Genomic DNA, 22,631 nt, shown 5'->3' on the forward strand with positions numbered 1-22,631 from the left:
TTCTAATCATGTATTTTCTCTATTAGCTAATAGTTTACAATTTTATCATTCCAAACACCAGCTATTCAAAATTATGTTATTAAGTTAATACCATTATATTAAAATTTTAATTTAATCAATCATTCAAAGTTACCGCAACTAAAAATTATTTCTCACTCATGCCTCATTTGATTTTAAGCTGAAGCCTCAAACACAGTTTCACTACATGAATTTATTAACGAACTCAAAGAAATACCAAAAATAAAGGAGACGAGGGAGGTTTTTTTTTTTTTTTTTTTTTTTTAATTAACAATTTGCATTATTTTATTACTGAAATTGGTAAAATGCGCATGCAACAAGTTAACAATTGACGGAAGGAGGTAACGGGAGACAGATACAAAGATGAAAGCATAAGGAAAGCGTTACGGTAAAAGCACATAAGGTGTTTAGATAAATAAGTCTAACATATAGCTCATTTGGATGTACTTTTAAAATATCTAAAAGCACTTTTAGAGAAAATGTTTTTGGATTCCAAAAATACTTGAAGTGTTTTCTGCAAGAATCACCCGCTTGTAATTCTTCCAGAAAGCACTTTAAGTGCTTTTCCAGGATTTACTTGCATTTTTACTCATGATTAGTTCTAAAAATCTTTTCACCAAAAGCGTTTTCAATCATTTTAAAATCACATCCAAACGAGCTCATATATATTTCACAATCCCACCAAGGTTACAGCAGGAGAAAACAATGTTATTCCCTAATAAAAAGGGGACCAACTGTGGCTTCACCACGGCAGTCCACCTTTTCGGAGACCAGAAAGACTCACAAAGGCAATCCAACCTCCCCCAGCCTCCCCCAGCCACCGTTGTGCGATTCACCAAGGGCAAGAATCAAACCCAAAACATGTCATTCAGGCCTAGAATTCGTCTCCAACTACTAAACCACCCCGTAGGGATTGGGGAAAGTACCTTTTTTTTTTTTTTTTTTTTTTTTTTTTGAGTAAAAGCATACCATTTACGAAAATTTTGTTCTCCGGAGTATAGGATACTCTAGATAATATCCCTGCTCTACAACTCCAAGTTGACACGGTAATCATAGTTTCCTTCACTTATTTAATTAAACCAGAAATTAAAATCAGCATTAAAAAACTCTACCCGCAAAATTACAATTTGGAATTAAAATCTGCAAACATTGGAGGTCAAAAGGTAACTCTAAACTTGTGTAACCAAAGTAAAGTCCTAGATATAGTCATGCAGCTCTTGCAAACAACTTTTTCAACACTTTAACTACCTGCAACAATCAATGGACTGCAACTTATCAGCCAACGTAATGTAGAAGCCCAGATACAATCATAGAAGTACCAAAAAAAAAGACAAAAGCATTCCATCTCAGGTTATATGAATATGAATGAGGAAATGAAAGTCGAGATATTCTCAATAGCACTATTTTTTGGGACTCTGACAACGAACGATGAACGACAGAGCCTGCCCAACGTTGTTATGGTATTATACAAGATGTCATGAAGGAGCAAGCCAAAATGGTGATGGTGATCATACTAATGCAGAAGAGAAGCTACTAGGATAACAAGAAGCCAAAAATGGAGGGATGGCGGTAAACAATGGACAAGAGCTAAAACCCGAGATGATAAAATTGAGTTTAGCTAGCCAAAAAGGAAGTCGTAGTTTAGACTCGTCTGCTTACTCATGTGCGATGAACTTATATGCTAAGGAAACAAGGGTTGATAAAGAAGCCCCGTGTTTTCTGGAAATCCCATCATCAGATTAAGATTCTGTAAGGCTTGGCCTGAAGCTCCCTTGACAAGATTATCAATCTGCACCAACAATTCAAAAGCTTGACTGTCAGCTGATAATAAAATACGATCAGACTCACATGGAACTTGGAAGCCTAAATTTTCACAAACACAAGGATGGAGAACATAAAACATACAACAGAAATGATTATTGCTCTCCCAGGAATTCGATCAGGAAAGACATTGATGAAACAAAAGTTAGACCCTCGAGTGTTATGAGTACGAGGAACAGCTCCTTCCTCCAATACAACTACAAATTCTTCATCCTGAAAATGGAAAAAAGTTAGAAAAGAATAACCAATACTTTCATCCATCACACCAATACGAGTAGAGAAAAACATATATGATACAGGCATCTAAGCAATATATACACAAGAATAAAGTGCTTCCTACTGCTACCGCTACACTGCAAGGAGATTAAGGGCCAAAGGAAATATACGACTTATGTGCTATTAATCAGATAAGTACAACTAGGAGTCCCACACTCAATATTTTGTGGTTTGGCATTGGCTGTTTACACAAGAGTGTTTCAGCCAAAAGAAAAAGTAATTCAACCATCAATCCTAGTAACCAGGTAACACATAACTCCGGCAGATAGTTAAGCCGTGATAGTCTAGCTACTAATGCAAATAACTGCTAACTAATTCAGGTAATTGTTATCTAAGATCTCGTGGGAATTTATGGAAGGAAAGTTCTTGCTTGACAGGAATATCAATTACTTTTAATTATTAAACCAAACTACTGCAAGTGGTGGATAAAAAAAACTTTCTGATAGAGTGCCTGCATTTAGAGCTCAATGCAGTGACCTTAATTCACCCTGATTATCAGAGACCGATCAGATAAGTACCCAACCAGCAGAAGAAAAAATTAACTAGCATACCTCATAGGATAACTTCAGCTGTTGGTTTAAGTCCTTGAAATTTACCCCTGCAGCCAGTTCCACATAGATAGTTGATTGCATACCACGACTCTAAACGACAAAATACAATAGTGCTTAGTCCTTTATTAGCAAAGAATGAATCGGAAAATACGGATTCTCTAAGTGCATATGAGTGTAGTAGTTACCATTGGCATTAGGTGTGGAGTAAAACTAACGGTTACTTTTGAATTTGCAGCATCAGATAGTCCCTGCTCAATTTCCGGAACTGAATTTCAAAAATGATCTGGGTCACTACCTTATGCAATTAAATAAAAAACACACATGATCTTTAGTGTTTAAAGTTTCTAGCTCTTCATAAATTCATGAGAATCCTTCCACAAATAAATAATTTCATGTAAGTACCAAGAATATCTAGTAATTGTTTTTTCTGTCAGAGAAGTTAAAATATAAATTTTTTAAAATTCAAAACCTTACCATGACGGTGACGAGTAACACCATAAGAATATATGCCCTCGGCTATTTCAGTGTACAAGTTTGCCTCCTTGGCACCACGTCCTGGACGATTAACAGGTTGTAGAAGTCAACAATGGAGCACTAAGAGTATATCGAGTAAAATTTTGCATGGAAATGTTTCAAATTGCAATCCAATCCTAACCTGCTCCACTAACACCAGATTTCGAGTCAATAATAATATTTTTAGATTCAATGAGATTGGCCTGCGAGGAAAATGCAATACGAGAACCATAAGGCATACTTGATTATGGTTTCTAGAGTGTAGAGTCAAGACATAGCATTTGGTATTGCCTTTAAAGATTATCAATGAGTGACAGTGCTCTCCTATCTGTATATAGGTTTGTATTTCAGCCACATTCTTACATCTCAATTAGCAGAGCAAAACGTGGAAGTTGACAATGCTCTCCTATCTGTATATAGGTTTGTATTTCAGCCACATTCTTACATACACACACCTTGATCAATGGAACAAGTGGAAGTTGAACAGAAGTTGGATAACAACCAGGGTTCGCAACTACGCGCGCACCTTTTATCTCCTCCCTCAAAATCTCTGTCAAACCATATACAACTTCTTTCTGAAACCAAGAAGATAAACACTTTTTACAATTAGCAGAGCCAAAAGTTCAAGAAATAAGGGCAAGATGGTGCCTGAGTTTTATTAGTATATACATTTTCTACGAAACCAAAATGAACTTTATGACAACAAATTAATCATGCCAATATTTGTTTTTTTTTATCAAAAGTTGAGGTTTCAATTTATTCCTAGAGTATTGGTTGGTGGACTTAGTAATTCCATATAAGTTTTGATAAGAAAAGGAGACTATCCTACCTGCAACTCTGGTGCGCTATGTGCCTGACCATACCATTCTTCATACTCAGATATGTCTCGTAGACGGAAGTCCTGAAAATACCATCACGTAAACATTAAAATGAGAAAGTTTGGAAGCTAAATATACAGTAGAATGCCAACAACAAATTCCAAAAGCACTGTAAATCATCCTATGCATACAGCAGACAGATCAACAATCTTTAAACTCTTGGGAAGGCCTTTGATAATTTCCTGCAATTGAAACATTAAACATGTGCAAGTTAGAAATTGAGGAGCAGATGCAGATGAGAAAGGATTGACAACTATAGAGGAAAGGAGAAACAACCTGTGTGGTTCCATGTGGCAAACAACAAAAAACAGCATCCACATCAGAAAAATCAGCATCCTTTATAGCAACCATTTTTGGTAGATCCTGCAAACACAAATAAAAGTCCACCAAAGTAATTCTGAAGCATTAAATATTATGCCATGATAAAATGTAACACCATCAAACGATTGAAACTCCATTAATTGACCATTACAACATATAAAACTAAAGGGTTGGATGTCATATGAAGCATAGGTTTATGAGGATACAAGGAGAACGAGAATGACAGCTACTAATGAATTACCCCAACCCTCATCATATCTTAATTCAAGTCTTTGCCCTAAGAGAAAACACATTAATCATAAGCAAAACTTACTTGGGAAACTAGATGCGGAAACACCGACCCTATTGACTGTCCAGCTTTTCTATCAGCCGTCATCAAGGTAATGCCAAAGTGAGGATGGTTTGCCAAAAGCCGAACAATCTTCCAAAAGAAAGATAATCTCAGTTCATTACAAGGCAGTTTAAAAAGTATCTCAGTATCTTACCCAATTCAATTCTCATACATAGTTAACAATATATTAAAAAACAAGAAGGAAGGAATGATTTAAAAAGGGCCAATTAGAAGCAATAAACATATTTTGACATTTGGTTTGAATATCATTTTTCAATAACGATATATCTACCACAAAACAAAGGCATAACGACAACACAACAATGATATGAGGACGACTGATCATTTCTGCTCAAAAATGTCAAAATATGTTTATTATAGCTAATCACCCTTAAAAAAGGGTTTATACCTCAGAACCAGTGTAACCACTGGCTCCAAGAACACCAAGCCGAACTTCCTTTTCTGCTTTCTGGGTTTTCGTATTCACATAACATTTAACAAACACCTTCCCTGCATTGCGCGTATCGGCCTTCAAATTGTTCACCCCGTCCTGCAAGTCCTGCAATTTCAAAACTTCAACGATAAACTTCAACTTGTAGTCTTGTACGATGAAAAGCACTCAACCCAACAAATCAAAGTTTCTAATTCACAGAAATTTTACAGGGTTTAACTATCGTACACTCAACCCAACAAACCAAAGTTTCTAATTCACTGAAATTTTACCATGCAGGGGCTTAACTGTTTTTTTTTTTTTTTTTTTTGCCGCATTTCTGGGACAAACAAATAGCTAGTAGGTTGAGGAGTAGAGACCTTGCGGAGGCAGCCGGTTCGGAGAAAAGTGGAGCTGAAAGTCGCAGAGTTCATTCTTCTGTCGGAAACTTGCTACAACGCAGCAGCCTTGAAGGATTAGATGCTCAGAGGATTGCCAAATTCTACCAAAACGGGTTTTTCTTAGAGCGTTATTCTGATATTAGTTTTTTTATTTATCAAATTTCATGTACTAATTTCATATAAGTCATGAGTATTTTCCTAATTCAATGATGGCCGATCATGGTGGATTTTACTTATTATGTCAACCGAATTTATCGATTTTGTGTCAATTAATAATAGCATAGTATTGTACAAAATCGAAATTTTATGATACGATTTTGGTATTCAATATTATTACTATAGTACTATCGTATCGTATCCAAAAATATAATCATATGTATAGAATTTATAAATTATATAACACATAATTATACAATATATATGTTTCTAATATTATTTATAATATTTGTTTGGTTCGATCCCCACCTGACCAAACCAATGACACTAAAGAAAAAAAAAAGAATAGAAAAGAAAACCCTTCAGCAACTCAGGTGCCGTCGACTCCACACTCATTCATCTCTATTAATTGCTTTTGTTTTAAGGTTCATTGTGTTTATAAACCTTCTTGTAATATGGAAAAAGTAGTGCGATCTGGATGTTGTAAGTAAAAAATAATTGGATTCACCTTTGCCAAGCACCATAAACATGTCTTCAAACCAGATGATGTTATCAGTTACCATGCCATAACTATGTTTAATGTGCTATAAATATATATGTTTAACAAAGTGGTAATTGTGATTACCATACCATGTCAACCGAACTATTTAGCATACCAAATTTCAATATACCGAAATTTTGACATGATAAACCAAAAATTTGGTACACTAATAGGTATGGAAGTTTTGGTACGATAACCATACCAAACCTACCATTACTTCAGAGTAGACTAGGCCATTGAAAAAAAAAAAATTGGTAAGTCAACCTTCAAAGAAATCTAATGGTTTGAAGTTGTGTCACATATTTAATGAGATTCATTTTAATTTCTTTATTGCTTTTGATCCTTCATCTTCTCCACTCATGTCTATACCACCATTTACCCTCCTTTTGCACGCCAACATGGTTGACTTCTCTGGTCGATCTTCACACCGTAGCAAAACTTGACAACTATTTTGAAGGTCTCAGAGAGGAAGTTAGAGAGAATTCTTGGGTTTCGTCGTTGTTTTCATCAATTTGTCCAACAACTCTTACATGCATTATGCAAGAAGGAGATGAGATGGGAGGGAAGAATCGATTTGATATACTAATTTCTTGCGACTTCATCCCACTTAAAAAGTTTGATTTAAGGTGAAGTCAAAAGCTAAATGTGACCCAATTTCTCTCCTATATTTTTATTGGTTTTCGCTATAGGTTTGATCTTTTCTTTTAAGGTAAAGAGAATTGAACGCTTAACCTATCTTAATCTTAACACAAAACATCGTCAACCTCACGACTCGAGTGGTTGCAAAAGATGAAAATTTGATTTTTGTAATATCAACTTAATGTATCAAATTCACCGATATTATAACACGTGTAAAATCTTAATCCAATATATATGTTGATTGTTGACTGTGAAAGTGTGAAGTACATGAACAAATTATCCAGTATATTAACTCATATGTTCACAGCAGCTTTATTTACAAACACAAAAGAACAATGTACAGCAATTTTGTAGTCATAGAATTGTTAGCAGAAAGCTAACCAGACTCTGATTCTTTACATGAAGAACACAGTCATCGATCTAAAGCAGAAAAGTACGGAGCTTGTTGGGACGTTCTTTTCGGAGTTTGAGAATTCTCATCCTTCCTTGAGCTTAATGGTGAAGTTTGCGGCATGAGCTCCGACAATCGAATTCTTTCACTGCTTATTTTGTTCTGTGGAAAACAAAATATTGGGATCATGCATGCAGGTTATGTATATCTTTCTTGTGTATACAAAACACTGGGAACTCAGAAGCAATACGAAAAACAAGCTTAAAGATTAAGTTTTATATACCTTAAACTTCAAATCCTGCAATTCTCTGTCCATTGAAGTAATCTTGTTCTTGATTTGCTCGAGCGCCTCTTCAGCAGCAGACGGGTTTATATGTGTCGATTGCTTTGTTATTCCAGCAGCCTGAAAGTTATTCCAAAAGGAGATATAAGTCCGGGTCCTGGATTGACTTTTTTATTTTACAAGAGTGAATGGTTATTAAGTGCCAAATGACCGTTAACATACCTTCAAAACGCTACTACAGAGGCCTAACAATTTCTGTGCTAGTTGCAACTTCTCCTCCTCAGTTTCCTGTAGCGGAATCACTTGTATTGTTAAGCATCAAACTATGGGTTTGATGGCACCTCTCTCTCTCTCTCACACACACACACACAGACACACACACAAAAGACAACACTAACCTTTAGTTTTGCACCCAATCGTTGCTCTTCATCAAAATTGACACAAGGGTTCTTCCCACAGGAAGCACGAAAGCAAGCAAGCTCTTCCTTGACACGTGAAAGAATAACTTCTGTCCTACGGAGCTTATTGCTAAGTTCTTCATTTTGTACTTTTAACTTGTGATTTTCTTCCTGTTACATTATAGACAACCCACTCAGATTGAAATGGAATAGAATGATAGGTAAGGTAATACAGAAGCAGAGGTTAGCAGGACTTCGTTAGCAAGAATATTGGTAATGTCATGCCTTGATTTTTGCATGATGATGAATTCGCTGGTGGAGGTTTTGCTGACCCGACAGCTTATCTACTTCTCCTTCAAGTTCCATCACCCTCATTTTATGATTTACATTCTCCGCCTACACAGTAAATGTAGTAAGCGAAACAATAAAAAGGATGAACATTCACTTCAAGAAATAATATATCAAAAACGCAGTCTCAACCTTCAGCATTTCATTTTCGGTTTTAAGTAACTGATCTCGCTGCTTAAGTTTTTCCAAAGCAATTTGCACAGCTATGAGTTCAGCCTGTTTTCGGTCAATTTCCTCTAGCCACCTGGAATATCAGCATGCAGAAACTTAAATATATGAATGATAGAACAATCACTAACTCGATTCAGAAGTTTTGAGTTGCTCACCCTTGTCTTTCCTGAATGAATTCACTCAGCTGTTTTTTCAGCTTAGCTACCTCTTGCTCCTGAATGAAAGACCAAAACCAAACATAAGAAAACACAAAACAAAAGTATCTATCTGAGTATCAGTATAATCAAAGCTGAATACCTTTTCTTGAGATTCCACACTATGAAGCCGAGCCTTCTCCGTTATTTTTTGCACTTGTTGATTATCCAATAGTGACTAGCATTAACAAAAAAGATAAGGGTCAGTTGAGCATCATAGCAGTTTACATAAAGTCCCAGTTGCAAGTGAAGATTCGGATACATTTTTCCTTTTCTCATTCTGTTTTCTCGGTACTGGCAGTATCATGTACGAACATCGAACACATAATATCCTTTTAGAGGAACAGTAATATAACTCTTTGTTATATTGTAAGCGATACAATAGTAATGACATTATTGGTTAGGATAACAGCTTGGAACTATGTAACATACCACGTAACTAGTCATATCCAATTTGACTCCCAGTAAGTCCCGAATCACATCATGTGTCATGCTTTCAGCAGCAGCTAATCTAGCATTCAAAGCAAATATCTGCACCACACGAAAAAGGACAAACAGAATCATTTTGTGGTAGAAGAATGCACACAACAGCTTGTAGAAACCAAGTAGGACATTAAAGGCCTACCTCTTTTTGTCGACTGAACGCTAAGGATTCAAGCTCTTCAATGCGCACCCTTGCAGCTGTAAGATCCTCATCCTTCTCAGATTTTATCTGCTGTGCCATACCCAAGCCAATGCATTTAAATGGGGAACCAGAGCCTCTAGGCTTTGCAGCATGTTTCTCTGACTTGTTTGATGAAGAGCTTGTGGCATGAGTTGAATGGCTTTCAGGTCTGACTTGTTCGGCCATAGATTCCAATACTTTAAACTGTTTCCACATTTTATAGTACAAAATTGAATAATTAGAAATTGCATATTTGAAACAAATGTAAGCGGAAAACAAAAATTATGTCAAGTCACATGTAAACTGGCAATCTTTCTACACTAGACAATGAAATTTAATCTTTTAGGATACCTTCTGTTTGTACTCACAAGCCTGTGCTTCTGCATGCAAATTCAGCTCAGAGATATGTGCTTTAAATTGGGCAATCTGTCAGGAAAAAACAAAACAATGATACTCCAAAACTATATCACAACAGATGTGACTCGATCCTCACTCCATTCATTAGAAAAACCCGCTGTTTAACAAGGCAACCTCAGATTAAGGTTGGAATTAACTGTAGTACAGGTCAACATACCTCTGCATCCTTCTCAGCTAATTCCTTCTCAAGTATTTGTATATTGTGTAGGGCTTCTTGAAGGGCTTTCTCTTTCTCACCTAAATATCTGTTTTAACAAGAAAATTACAGTTCATGATATAATGTATATTTATCAAAACAGTTGAGTGTGTTTGTGCATTTGAAGAAAATTATGGGAGGATCTGCTCTATACCTTTTCATGTCAGCATTAGCATTTTCAACATTCTGCATCTGGTGTTCTACAGCATGAAGTTCCAATTCAAGCTCTTCCCCATACAATCGTTGTCGTTCAGCCTCTCCCTTAACAATATCAACCTACGAAGGAATACAAAAGACATGGTGTTGATATGATGAATCAGATACAAAACTCCAACAAGATTCGCAATCCAATTGTTACCTTATTTTCCAGCACATCTACAGTACGTTCAAGCTCCTCAACGGACCTCTCTAACAGCTTCACCTCTGCCTCTTTGTCGTCAGCATAGATTTTTCTTAATTCAGCTATCTGAAATTATTGAAGCATAGTAGAATGAGGAGAAGTAAAACAGATTTAAAGAAAGAAAAAAAAGAGTACATAAAATGTTTGTGCAAAACAAGCATATACCTGTTGTGCTTCATTAGCAATTGCTTCAATTTCATCAGCTCGTGCCAGTTCTCCTTCAAACTTTTCCTTCAACTGAAGCATCTCAGTGTGAAGAAGATCCTTTTCATTAGCGAGTTCATTCAAATTGTCCCTCAAGGATTCATTCGAGTCATTCATTTGGTCAAGAGCATTACTCATTTCAAGGACTTCCATTTTCAAGCTCGCAGTAATCTTCTGTTTCTCTGTCAACTCCTTCTCAACAGAAGTTCTCGTGGCCAAAGCATCTTCAACTTGAGCTCTCAGTTCCAGGTTTTCATGGGACAGAAATTTTAGAGACTCGCGCTCTTCCAATAAACCCTGCTCAAGAGCGGAGATTATATCTCTTTTCTCCTGCAATTGAGTTTCAAGCATTTGGCTATTAGCCATGGTCTCTTCGAGCTCACATGATTTTGCTGAAAGCTCATCCTCTAGAGCCTCCAAAGAAGATTCCATTTCCGCAATTTCATCTTGGTGATCCTTATTATTAGATGCAGATTCCTGCAACAAACTCAGATCAAATAACAAGCCATTAAGAACATCATCCTTCCTCAGTAACTCAGCCCGAAGAGAGAAATTTTCAGACACCAGCTCCTTAGCCTGACACTCTAAGCAGCCGACCTGTTCTATGAACTGAGATATTCTCTCTCCAGTTTCACATAGTTCTTGAGACATTTTGTCCACAATCATGAAACCTTCTTCCTTTATAATATTACATGATCTGTTATTCGCTGAATCCAAAGTTTCCACTGAATCAACACACCTTTTAGCTCTTGCACTTGAAATGGTGAGGAGTTCATCCAGTTCAGCATTTTTCGCCCTTAGATGAGTCTCCAGATTAACAATGTGAATCTCCAAAGAGAATATTTCATCTTGCAACCTGCAGTTTTCTTTATCGAAGACACTTATACGGCTTAATGAAGATGAAAACTCAGAATTCTTCTGCTCCAAATGTTTAAGAGCCATGCTGTTTTCTGTATTTAACTTCTCTATCTCAGTTTTAAGCGACTCATTTTCCGTCTCCAAGCAGTTCAATCTGCTCAGCTCTGCCTTTTTCTTCTCTAGCACATCTTGAAGTCCATCTGATGAGGTTTGCAACATGAGAATATCATTTTGCAACCTTTGGTTTTCCTGTTCAAGGACAGAAAACTGATGGGCAGAAATTTCTAAATTCATTTCCTTAGTGTTTAAATCTTCCCGTAGTTTCTGGTATTCAGCTTCTAGAGCTTGAACCTGGCACAAAAGCTTCATCTCTGTTTGCTTAGCTTCACCAAGTTCACCTTTCAAGGCATCATTTAAAAGAGAAACATTCTTTAGCAACATAATTTCTTGTTCAAGAGCCTTCTTTTCTTCATTCATTTGTGCAACCCTTAAACTGCTTTGGTTCAGCTGTGACAATAGATGCTGCCTCTCCTTTTGTGCTTCCGTTTGCAGACAAGCAACTTCAACTTCCTCATCCAGTAAGAGCTGTCCTTTCAGTAGTGTATCAACCTTTGAAAAAATTACTTCTTTCTTGAAGTCTTCGAGCATCGCACAACATGTGATATGCTCTCTCTCCATATCAGCTTTGTGCTTAGCCATAACTTCTAACTCTGATGCCAAGATAAGTGACTCAAAGTCTTTCGAGCACCACTCTATCATGAAACACTCAACTTGAGATTCAAATGCCTCCTCTTTTCCTTTCAGAAATTTCTCTTGCTTCAGAAGGGATGCTCCAAAATTGGAGTTACTGTCCAACTCTTTCATTAGAATAGCAAGCTGAGATCCCATATAATTAGACCTCTGTAGCATTAACTCCTCTTGAAACTGAAGTTCTGATATTTGTTTCTCGAAAGTGTTGAGCTTTGTACTAAGCTTCCCAGCTTCCTCTTCTCTCCTTGAGATATGATCATAACTGTTCTTAATGTCTGCCAGTAATTTCCCCTTAAGAATCTGACACATCTCAAGCTCCCTTTGGGACCTAACGTTGTGTTGTCTCAGATCAGCTATTAAAGTACTTGATTCACAAATTCCATGTTGAAGCAGACCGTTCTCTGCATTCAGCCCAGTCACTGTTTCCAGAAAAATTCCCATGTGACAGAGGTGTAGCACTGACACTGCACAATCCTTCACAATTATCTCAGACCAGATGTCCTCGACGGATGAACGGATTAACTTTGAGGAGTTTGAAAGGAGAGACTTCACACTCTGAAAATCAGAGGCTAAAAGAATGAAATTTTCGTTGTAATGAGCCTGGATCCCTGCTAGTATACCCTCCAGCTCTACAACCAGAGCCTTTGTTTCCGTTATATCCGAGGTAAGCAAGTCTTCAACTTCTGCAAATCGTTGACTGCTCAGATAATTGATCGACTGCAAGCTCTGAACCTCATTTAGTAACATATCCTTATCACTGATTAATGAGGCTTCCAGTTTCTTCAACCTTTTTATTTCGAGCTTCATTGTTTTATTAGATATCATCAGCTTGTTGATCATATTATCTGCTTCCTTTATAATATCCTGAGCCTCCTCAAACTTAGGAAGAATGCAAGAGACCTCAGCAGTTTTCTGGGCTGCAACTAACTTTGCATCATCAAATTCCATTTCCATCATCTGTGAGAGGAGAAACAAAAGTAGACGGTAAATTCCTTGAATGGATAAATATACATACGAGTGAGTTTGACATAAATTTACAATTACGAACAACATGCGAAAACAAAAGAGGTTGGAAAAGGACAATGGATTCAGGAATCAGCAGAAGTTATCACTATCTTATAAGGTTGTTTTTGCTTTTCTCGTACACATATGATAAGCAGAAGTCTTCGTCAGAGAATAGGGTATAGCTTAACAAAGAAACAACAAATAATTGAATTTGGAAATGCAATGGATTACCTCTTTCGTTTGGCACCATTGGGAGCCAGCTTCCTGCACCATCTGTTGACATACCTCCAGTTTATGATCTTGAGCTTCCAACTTCACTTTCGATTGCTTTTCTAAGTTTTTCATAGTTGAATGCAGATTAATGATCTGTGTTCTGAGATATTTCATGCTTTCGCGACTCTGTTGCTCAGACTTGCACATCAGTTTGTTCTCTTCACGTAGCTTGTCCATCTCAGCTTGTACCTCTTTTAAGCTATCAAGGGCAGTTTCTATTTCCTTTTTCAAAAGTAAAATGGTAACATCTCTACCACTCCCAGCCTTAGCCTTGGAAGGTCTTTCAGACTTCAAATCTTCTCGAGTGCTATTGGCACACATACTCTTCCGCACTTTGAGAGTGCACTCAGACATATCAGGCTTACCAGCTGTCAGGTCTTCAACAAACTGTTCGTTTCCATTCTGGTCTAGAATTGTTTCCGTAGCTATCTGCAACAATATTTAGGTATAGCAATTACAAAACAGAACACTCTTCCTCTACAACATAGACCCGAACCTCAAGATCAAGCTATCAGAAAATAAAATGCTAACTTACCCATCCACCACCCTCTCCTTTGGAAGACTTAGAAGATAATTGTGAATCCTTCCCTTCAGAGCTTGTATGATGCTCCACATTTGTATTCATGCATGACCTCAATGTGGATACGCCAGTTTTTAGCTCAGCTAGCTTCTCCCTTGCCATCAAAATGGTTTTCTCTTCGACATCTTCAAGCTTCTGTCGTATAGTGAAAGCACATTCCCGCTCCTCAGAAAGCTCCTGTCTTAGATCAGCACAGGTTCTCTCCAACTCTTCAACTTCCCCAGATAAAGAGTGAACTTTTTTCTCTGCTTCTGCTATCACAGTCTCCTGATCACTGAGAATGGCAACCTTTGTGGAGATCAAGTCTTCTGATTCACTAAGCTGAATATTCTTACACTTTAAAGCATCTTCGTTACTACGATTCATCTCTGCTAATTTATCCACAACAACGAAAGCAACTGTTGCACAAACTGATGTTTTCCTGATCTGATCTTCAAGCAGCTTCACTCGATTCTCAAGCTTTTCCACTCTAGATGACTTTGCATTCAACTTTGTTGTCAACATGAGCATTTCTTTCTCCTTTTCACAACACTCCTGCTCATGTGCTTCAGTAATAGCCAGTGTTGCTCCTCTCATAGACTTCAGCATGCACTCCACTTCATTTTTCTTGTTGTTTGCATCCTCCAAACATCTCCTAAGTTCTTCAATTAAATATTCCTTTTCAGAGATGATTCGTACAGTCCTTCCAACTTGTTCTGAGAGCCAAATCCTTTTCTGTGGAAAGGAATTGGATATAAGGTTAAGTTGATCAGAGGCACCATCTAGTTCCTCACACCCATCAGACAGAACTTCTTCAATCTCACTAGACAATAATGTCCACTCTCGTGACAACGTTCTTACTTTCCCATCTTTCTCCTCAAGCTCTTTACTTAACCGTCCATTATCTTCGTTCAACATGTACAACTTTTCTCGCACCTCCTTCAGTTCCGTTTCCAAAATCATTACATTTTTGTTCATCTCCATATCTTTTAAATGGCTATTTTGAACTTGCTGCTGAAGCATGCCAAGTTCTTCCTGCATACAGACGATCACCTCTGCAGTTTCAGCCTCAACCTGCCTACGAACTTCATCCATTTCTTCTTCATTTGACACTTGAAATGCACGATCACTTTGGTACCATGTATTCAATCTCTTGGCCTTTTCAAGGGAATCATGCATCCTCTTCAAATTTCCCTGTAATGGTGAGTCATAGTTGTTTGAGCAGTTCGAAGGTGATAAGTCTCTAAACTCCTTAAGGGTCCGTTGTTCCTTTAGAGCCCTCAATTCAAGCTCCCGTTCACTCAAAAGCTTCCTCAGGTCCTCAAGCTCATTGATTGACAGAAGTTGCTGAGACTCGAGAGCTTCAATAACCGATTTAGCCTCCTCCAATTGGCGGCTTGCATCATCATGCTGTTTGCTTATCACAAAAATTTCTTCATTTGCCAGATGAAGATCTTTATTTAAGAAATATACCCTCTCCTCTTGAGAAGTCCTCTCTTCTCTCAAAATGATATTCACTATATCCAATTCCAGCTGTAAATTTAAAATTTCTTCTGCATGTTTTATTCGAGGGTCAAGCTTCGGTTCCACCTCCTCAATGGGAACAGCATTAAGCACCTGAAATCAAAAGGTGGACTTAGTGAAGCCTTAAAGTAAATTTACAGCTTCCCTTTTCTTTTTTCCATAGTGTTAAGGAACTCAAGTCAAATATTATTTTTAAAACACAAATACCTTTAAAGCTACACAGTCATTTTGATCAATGGGTGTAGACTTGAGCTTGTTAAGCATTGTATGCAGATCTTCAATATCTCTGCAAAATACAAAAAAGAAAAAAATCGCATAAGAAAAAAGATGATTTTACTTCAATAGTGAGAAATAAGATGATATTACTTCTATAGTTAGGGATGCTGATATAAAGGAGAAAACAGGAAGGCCAATTTTTCTAACCTATTGAGTTTTGCATTTTCCTCCAAACAAGTATTTAAGCTGCGCCTGCATTCCTCTAACTCATGGAGAGTATTTTTCAACTGAAACCACGAAAATGAGCATGTGAGTATAAGTAAAATAATGAAGGGGGCTATTTAGATGTCTTGTAAGGCACGACTGAGTTCAACCTCCATATTAAGGGGATCACCATCTCTGTCCATGCACACTGTTTCCTGAATCAGTAAAGGATATATAATTAGAAAAAAAAAGAAATAATATACCAAACACACGTATATTAATATCTAGCCTGCCCTTAAGGGAATGCATGACGAATCGCCACCATATATTCCGTAGTGAATGAAACTTGAAACATAAGGAACCACAATATAGAGCTAAAGGAACCAACCTGAGGTTTCATACTAATATTTGGGTTGCTATGCTGCTTAGAGTGTCCATCAAGAAATTGTAGCAACTGAAAATAAAAATTGTATTTATTTTGTTATATTGCTTGCCTCTAAACAACATCTCAAATGGGGAAAAAAATTATCTTAGTTGGATCCATAAGTACCTGATCTCGCAGTTTAGAAACTTCATCCAAGAGTATCTCTCTCTCCCCTTCTTCATAAAATTCTTGAAACCTATGAATTCCACAGTGGAAATATCAATTCAACTGATAGGATAGTCAAAAATTGATTAAATTACGAAAAAACTACCTTCTAAGTTGGTCCAAAAGCCTTATGTTCTCCAATGCAAACCGAGTGACTTCAGGATTCTTATCAAGTTTTGATTTAAGTAGCTGAATCTCTTCAGAGAGTGCTCTGTTCTCATCCTGTAAATAAGACTCCACGGTAATAGAACCACTAAGAAGTGACTCCATTTTCTGAATTTTGTCTTCTCGAAACCTTAGCATCATTTTAGTCCCCCTGGTGTCTTCCTCTCTTTGACGAACCTGTGAGCAATAAGAGCTAAGGAGTTCAGCCACAATTTACAGGAGAAAAAAATAATAATCTTAAGAAAAGACTCCTCAAATACCAAACGGTTCAGCTGCTCTTTTTCAGCTTCAAGTTGCTTGAGTGCAGCTTCTGCCATCTGCTCCCTTCTCAAGGCACCCACAAGCGTCGTCTCCAAAGATTTTAACTGATTTACCATAATTTTCAGACAGTGTGATGATTCGCAATACAAAAGACAATTGGTGACATGGCTCATGGTAAACTTAGCAGTAGTACAGCAGTCTCAGAAGTTAGAACTAAAATGGGAAAATTTAAATCTAAAGATGATTAATAGTTTTTCTTTTTGTTTGGGATGCTTGTAAACAAAGCAATTGATAGTATGTTCACCCCGTCATGATATTAACATGAAACACCAGCTATTTAACATGAAGCTAGAGATGAAACAGCCATAGAACAAACATAGGTTCATTCAACTTTCCAGTCAATAATAGCAGATACTTCTAACCTACCCAAACAAACTAGCATGGCCATTTCTAGACAGTTAAAAGGAAGCGTACCTGTTTGGTGGAAAGTCTCACAGTTCCTTTTGTTTCAATTTCAAGAAAATCATCATCGCACTCTAAGTCCATATCACACACGTTTTCACTACAATCAATTTTTCGTACTTTATGTGTGTCTTCAAAATTGGCCGAACAAAACGACAAAGATCGGGAGACATTATGGCGCTTAAGAATGGAAAGCTCCTCCTGTTCCAAAAAGCATGCCATGATTTGAACTATTAGTTATTTGGTATAAGAGAACATAGAAGAACAAAGATGATCAGTACCACCTTTAGGAGCCGTATTTGGTGTTGTAGGGCCATGACATTGCCTGTGGCATCCTCATTCACCACAGCCTGTACAATGAAAAAGAAGAAATATATAGGTCAATAAATTGGATGATTCCATTAAACCATACTGCCTAGTCACCATTGCTTATAATATGAAACTTACGTTGTTTTGAATAAGTTTTGCTCTCTGAGCAAACTTAAGGGTATTCAGTGTTTCAGCCGCACAACTGTAACCAAAAGAACATCATATTATTAAAAGTTACAAAAAGTTTCATGAAAGTTTTGGGGCTTGATGTGATTCTAACACTAACTAAAATAAAATCGAGCAAAAAACGAACCAGATAGAAGGGCTGACATTTGCAATGATCATTGTTTTTGAGTTTCCACCAAGTGAGTCCTGCATTTATTTGGTATGCAGATTAACAATATGTCTAAGAAAGTTAACAGTTGATTAAGGCATAGAAGATGGAATTACTATTAACCTGTAGTAGGAAGGTTAATCTAGAGTCTCTATAAGGTACATGCTTCAGCTTCCCATGTGCCATGTCCACTAGAACCATTATAACATGACTACACATGATATATTAACCATTATCATTAAGAAGGCTAGAACAAGAAACACATGAATACACATAGAACCCAGAGAGTAAAAAATTACCCTAGTGTAGATAGTGATTTATTAATATTAGCAGCTTCCTTCAACCGCTCACCCTCCGCACCAGAACTTTTCTGCCTGCAAAAAATTATTGGGTTGGGACTTGGATTAATATTTAATGCCTTAAAAACCGGTTCGGTAGAAGGATATTTATGTAATTAGATATATACACACAAAAACACATATATCGACAACTGTGAGCCTGATACCGTACCTTTCTGAACCAGCCAGATCAACTAGGTTTAGTCTAGCAAACCGTAGGTTAGTTGTGGAATCTTTTTCCCACCTACTCTCAATTACACAAGTAAAGACACTGTGCGAACGACTACTTTCTCTGTTCATATTTGTTGCAGCAACTCTCCTATTTGAAGAACCCTTTGTGCAACAAATAACAATTTAAGTCAGTGACATGATTTCATACGTACATTTATGAAGAGAAAAAACTCTGGCTCTAACTTAGCAAGAAAATGATCGATTAGTGGGAACCTGGATGAGAAGCCTGAGGATATCGCTCACAGTATACACTTCAAATTCAGAGAGATTTTCTACGTAAACACCCTGCTTAACATCCTCCCGCAGCTTAAAACAAAAAATAAATAATAACAAATGAGAAATACTTCAAGATGGTTTAGGCCATGCACTTGTAAAAGAATCAGCTTACAAGCAAATTGGTAGATGACGGATCAAGGAGATCCGTAATTTGTTCATTGTAAATCTCTAAGAAAGAGCACTTGCAATTGTATTTTAATTTCTCATCCCTCCGAATTTCCTCTTCCTGGATATACAAAGATGAAGTAAAAGCAGATAGTGAGAAATTTAAGCATTTCTCACATATAACCAAAAAGATAAAGTGGAAATAGAAATTTAAAAATTAAATAATATTACAGCTTGGATCCTTGCAAATAAAAACTCAAAAATGCGGGGTGTCATTCCACGATGTGGACTGGGCTTGGTTTCTAAATCGTCAATCTCCCCAAGCATTGTATGTGTTTTTCCACTTCCTGTCTGCAAATCGAAGCCCAAATATTATTAACACGCTGGTTTGAGCATTTGAAGCAAGAATAGGAATTATATACTAGACAGAATGAATGGAGAAACTAGATTAAACAAACAGGACTAGGTAAGCATCAAAGAGATATCTCCACCTCCATCTAGTTGCATGACAAAGAAAAGTTCAGACATCAAAGTGAGAAAATTAAGAAGGATTTAAGCCTTCTTAATTTTCTAATACAAGATTTTGCATAGCTTTGACAGTCTTTATGTAAATCGAACACAATAACAGGCAAATGCAGCAGACTCTGAGCATGGTTTTCATGGTCGCATTAACTTCACATTACAAACAGTTTTTTATGATTAAACAGCTCCATGCTATTACCTGACCATAGGCAAACATGCAGCTATTATATCCCGACAAGCAATTCTCCACCATGGGGAGACCGGCCATCCTGAAAAGCATTTCCTACAAAACTCAAAAAGTTAAAACCACAGGTAACTAGCGCAAATGAGTAGAACAGTAAGAAAAAGAAGACAATAATACCATAATTTGGTCCCAAATCACACCTGGTCAACGGTTTCACAGGCTACATGATCAAATGTAAATCGACTTTCTGGTTGCCCAATCCAGGAAATTGTTTGAGCACTTTCTTGCTTCAAACACCTGTTGTAACCGTGTAAACTACGCTCCATGCTGTTGAGAGGACGCACACGAATGAGAACCTGAATAACATTTACAATCATGTTAGTATAACTTCCAAACTGCTGAAAATTGGCAAACTCAACGTGTCCAGTTCACTTTTTTCAATCAGCCAAAACGAATAAGCATTGAACCCTAAATACCATTAAACAAAAACCCACTATTGAAACAATAAATGTATGTCAAAATAGGATTAAAAACTGAGCTTTTTACCTGTACATTGTGATCCATCCAGAAAGATGGATCTTCCTTGAGATCAAAGTGAGGCACTTCGACTGAATTAACCACCGTGGACGGACCACAAGAAATAGGAATCCCTTTATACAATGAAGCAAAATTCCCCACTCGAGGACCAACACTTCCATCAGCCTTATTCCGAAAACCCGAATTCGGAGGCTTAGAAACACTCTTGGTCGGTGTTGTCTGCGTCGAGTTACTCTCCGAATAACTCGAAGCAGCTCTACCAGCTGTCCTCGTCACCCGAGGAGTCACACTTCCCAAACCCCCATTTCCAGCACCACCACCTCCTCTACTCACTTGGGTCGAATAATTAGCCCCGTCCTCGTGCAAATCGCCGGCGGTCGTACTAATAGGTTCGGTCTTCTGGGCCCACCCGAATCGCTTCCGGGAACCATACCTATCGGGAGTCCGAAGAGGCAACGCCGGATCGGAAACTTTGGCCTTGGGAGCCTTTGTTGGTGTCTTTTCAACCCTGCTCCGAATACCCACCTCTTGTTCCGGCTTGGGTTGCTGGACCGGATCTTGAATCGGGTTAAACGGAGCTCTCGACTCCGAGCCAATTCGGATCGCCGATGAGTCCTTCGGGTTTACCGGCACGTTCTCGGCCTCTTCTTTCCTCCCGGAATTCGAACGCAGGAATTTGAAATCCCTTAACATCCTAATGCCCAGAAATTCAACAAATACAAGAAAATGGGGTTTGGTCAGAGAACAGATCGATACATATAATATTTATATGAATTTATTGCTGAAATTATGTAAAATTTTACCTGAACGATGAATTAAAAAACAAAATCTGAAGCTTCCGAATTGTGAAAACTGATTAGACTGACGAATCTTTGGAGGGAAAAACAAGTGGGTGTTGATTCAATAGCTCATTTGGTTCTGAAATCGAGCATCTTTCGCCCTCTCTATCTCTAGTTCTCTACTGTGAAATTTTGAAAGGTGTTTGAGATTTTGAACTGAGTTTAAAAAAGCAGAAAGGGTTCGAAGGTTTCGAGGGACGGCTGAGATTTATCTTGGATTTGAAATTGGGGCATCCTCGCGGTTTTGGGATTTGAATTGCTGGGTCTTTTTGGTAAAATGGAATATGAGCGGGGTCGTTAATTATGACAGCAAATTTAAATTTCAACGGCTACGTGCGGCGTGCCACATGCCCCTTTGACCGTGAGCTTTGGGATTTATACGGTTGCTTTTTTCTTTTTTTTTTGAAACAAGGAAAAAAGATATTAAAGGGAAAATCCCAAACACAACCATTCCCTACATAATTAATCTAAATAGAATGAAGAGCAAATGAAGGAATGCAGTGATCCCAAATATGACAATCACGAATAAGAAGGCCTTGGCGAGCTAAAGCATCCGCCACAAAGTTAGCCTCTCTAAAAATACGTTTCTAGTCAATGCAAGCAAATTTGGTCGTTGTCCACTTAACATCTTCAATAAGAGCACTTCCACCAGAAGCAAAAGAGGCCGGCACCCAGTGGAAAAAATAGGTTGAGACTCAGCCAATCCACTCCAGCCCGTGGAATAGACTGGCACCTAGCCCAAGCCAATCCACAGGCCGACCTAAAATCAACAGAGGAAGGAGACGGCTCATCTGACGCCATGCTAACGTCATGGCTACCGTCTCTCTCATCTGGAACCCCATCCCGATCCCTGGAACCCCATCAACCCCCTTCCCCTGATAAATCCATATATTTAACACCATGTCCCCCTTCCAAATCGTGATCTTCCTGCAGCTCGAATTGTCGTCGATCGGTTGATTAACTCGGATCTTCCTGCAACTGAAATTTTTTTTTTCCCGTTTTGTATATTTTCGATGAATTTTTGAATATGTAGGTGTTGATTTTTGGGGGTTTACGGTGTGCGCAGGTCCAGGATGGTGGGTGTCCATGTTCAAAGTAGGGTAGGTTCGACGGCGCAGTGTACAGAGAGAAGAAAAAAGTGGGAAAAGTGGGAAGAACAAGAACAAAAAGAAGACAGGAGTCAGAGAGAAGAAGAAGAAGGGAGTCAAAGAGAAGAAATCAGAAATTAAAAAAACCAAATTATTATTTTATAATAAAAAATAATAATATTTTAATAAAATTGACTAGGCTATTTTTTGTTAGGGGTGGAGATGTTTTGGCTTATTACGGTTCACTAGGGTCTATTACTGTTCACTTGAGTAGATAAATGAGATGGGTGCTGGCGCAAAATCTTTAAGGGTGGAATTGCTCTAATAAGAACCAGATTCCATGACATCGCACCCCGGTCTAACGCTGACTGAGTGACCAACTTAGGGCTAGTTTGGTATTGATGTGCTTTAAAAAAATAAAAAAAAAATGTTTCTGCTGTGCTGTGAGAATAAACAGATG

At 37.7% G+C, this 22,631-nt stretch overlaps 2 protein-coding genes across 2 annotated transcripts; both read right to left on the bottom strand.

Annotated features, from left to right (window-relative positions):
- Positions 1-1,056: 1,056 nt before the first annotated feature.
- Positions 1,057-5,779, bottom strand: LOC103967990 (probable N-acetyl-gamma-glutamyl-phosphate reductase, chloroplastic). The gene is made up of 14 exons (XM_009381319.2): positions 5,520-5,779; positions 5,119-5,268; positions 4,692-4,799; positions 4,334-4,420; positions 4,189-4,239; positions 4,009-4,080; positions 3,635-3,754; positions 3,322-3,382; positions 3,141-3,221; positions 2,852-2,931; positions 2,667-2,756; positions 1,924-2,052; positions 1,678-1,807; positions 1,057-1,266 (listed from the first exon to the last, which is right to left on the bottom strand). Exons 1-13 carry the CDS (start codon positions 5,571-5,573, stop codon positions 1,700-1,702), a joined length of 1,191 nt encoding a protein of 396 aa, XP_009379594.2. The 5' UTR covers positions 5,574-5,779; the 3' UTR covers positions 1,057-1,266; positions 1,678-1,699.
- A 1,361-nt stretch (positions 5,780-7,140) lies between these two features.
- LOC103967987 (kinesin-like protein KIN-12D) lies at positions 7,141-21,269 on the bottom strand. Its single transcript, XM_009381318.2, has 38 exons — positions 21,048-21,269; positions 20,254-20,938; positions 19,908-20,063; positions 19,723-19,806; positions 19,233-19,352; positions 19,009-19,122; positions 18,834-18,926; positions 18,562-18,722; positions 18,351-18,425; positions 18,175-18,262; positions 18,031-18,089; positions 17,856-17,919; positions 17,693-17,758; positions 17,421-17,609; positions 16,946-17,050; positions 16,627-16,862; positions 16,482-16,551; positions 16,320-16,385; positions 16,102-16,146; positions 15,935-16,014; positions 15,719-15,797; positions 13,964-15,604; positions 13,387-13,857; positions 10,504-13,107; positions 10,297-10,404; positions 10,093-10,214; positions 9,900-9,987; positions 9,677-9,751; positions 9,287-9,529; positions 9,094-9,192; positions 8,765-8,839; positions 8,623-8,681; positions 8,429-8,540; positions 8,234-8,344; positions 7,949-8,119; positions 7,773-7,838; positions 7,551-7,670; positions 7,141-7,429 (listed from the first exon to the last, which is right to left on the bottom strand). Exons 2-38 carry the CDS (start codon positions 20,935-20,937, stop codon positions 7,289-7,291), a joined length of 8,940 nt encoding a protein of 2,979 aa, XP_009379593.2. The 5' UTR covers position 20,938; positions 21,048-21,269; the 3' UTR covers positions 7,141-7,288.
- Positions 21,270-22,631: the final 1,362 nt, after the last annotated feature.

The sequence above is a fragment of a genome, unplaced genomic scaffold (assembly GCF_019419815.1).
Source record: "Pyrus x bretschneideri cultivar Hongxiangsu unplaced genomic scaffold, Pyrus_bretschneideri_v1 Contig10, whole genome shotgun sequence".
NCBI classification, from domain to species: Eukaryota; Viridiplantae; Streptophyta; class Magnoliopsida; order Rosales; family Rosaceae; genus Pyrus; species Pyrus x bretschneideri.

Excerpts from the sequence above, each read along its gene's own strand:
- LOC103967990 (XM_009381319.2), bottom strand. The coding sequence starts at position 5,573 with ATGAACTCTGCGACTTTCAGCTCCACTTTTCTCCGAACCGGCTGCCTC. Across the intron at positions 3,222-3,321 it reads ATCTGGTGTTAGTGGAGCAG|GACGTGGTGCCAAGGAGGCA; the intron begins GTTAGGATTGGA and ends TTAATCGTCCAG. Across the intron at positions 2,053-2,666 it reads AGCTGAAGTTATCCTATGAG|GATGAAGAATTTGTAGTTGT; the intron begins GTATGCTAGTTA and ends TTCCATTTTCAG.
- LOC103967987 (XM_009381318.2), bottom strand. The coding sequence starts at position 20,937 with ATGTTAAGGGATTTCAAATTCCTGCGTTCGAATTCCGGGAGGAAAGAA. Across the intron at positions 15,798-15,934 it reads GAAAATGCAAAACTCAATAG|AGATATTGAAGATCTGCATA; the intron begins GTTAGAAAAATT and ends TGTATTTTGCAG. Across the intron at positions 9,988-10,092 it reads GCTAATGCTGACATGAAAAG|ATATTTAGGTGAGAAAGAGA; the intron begins GTATAGAGCAGA and ends TTGTTAAAACAG.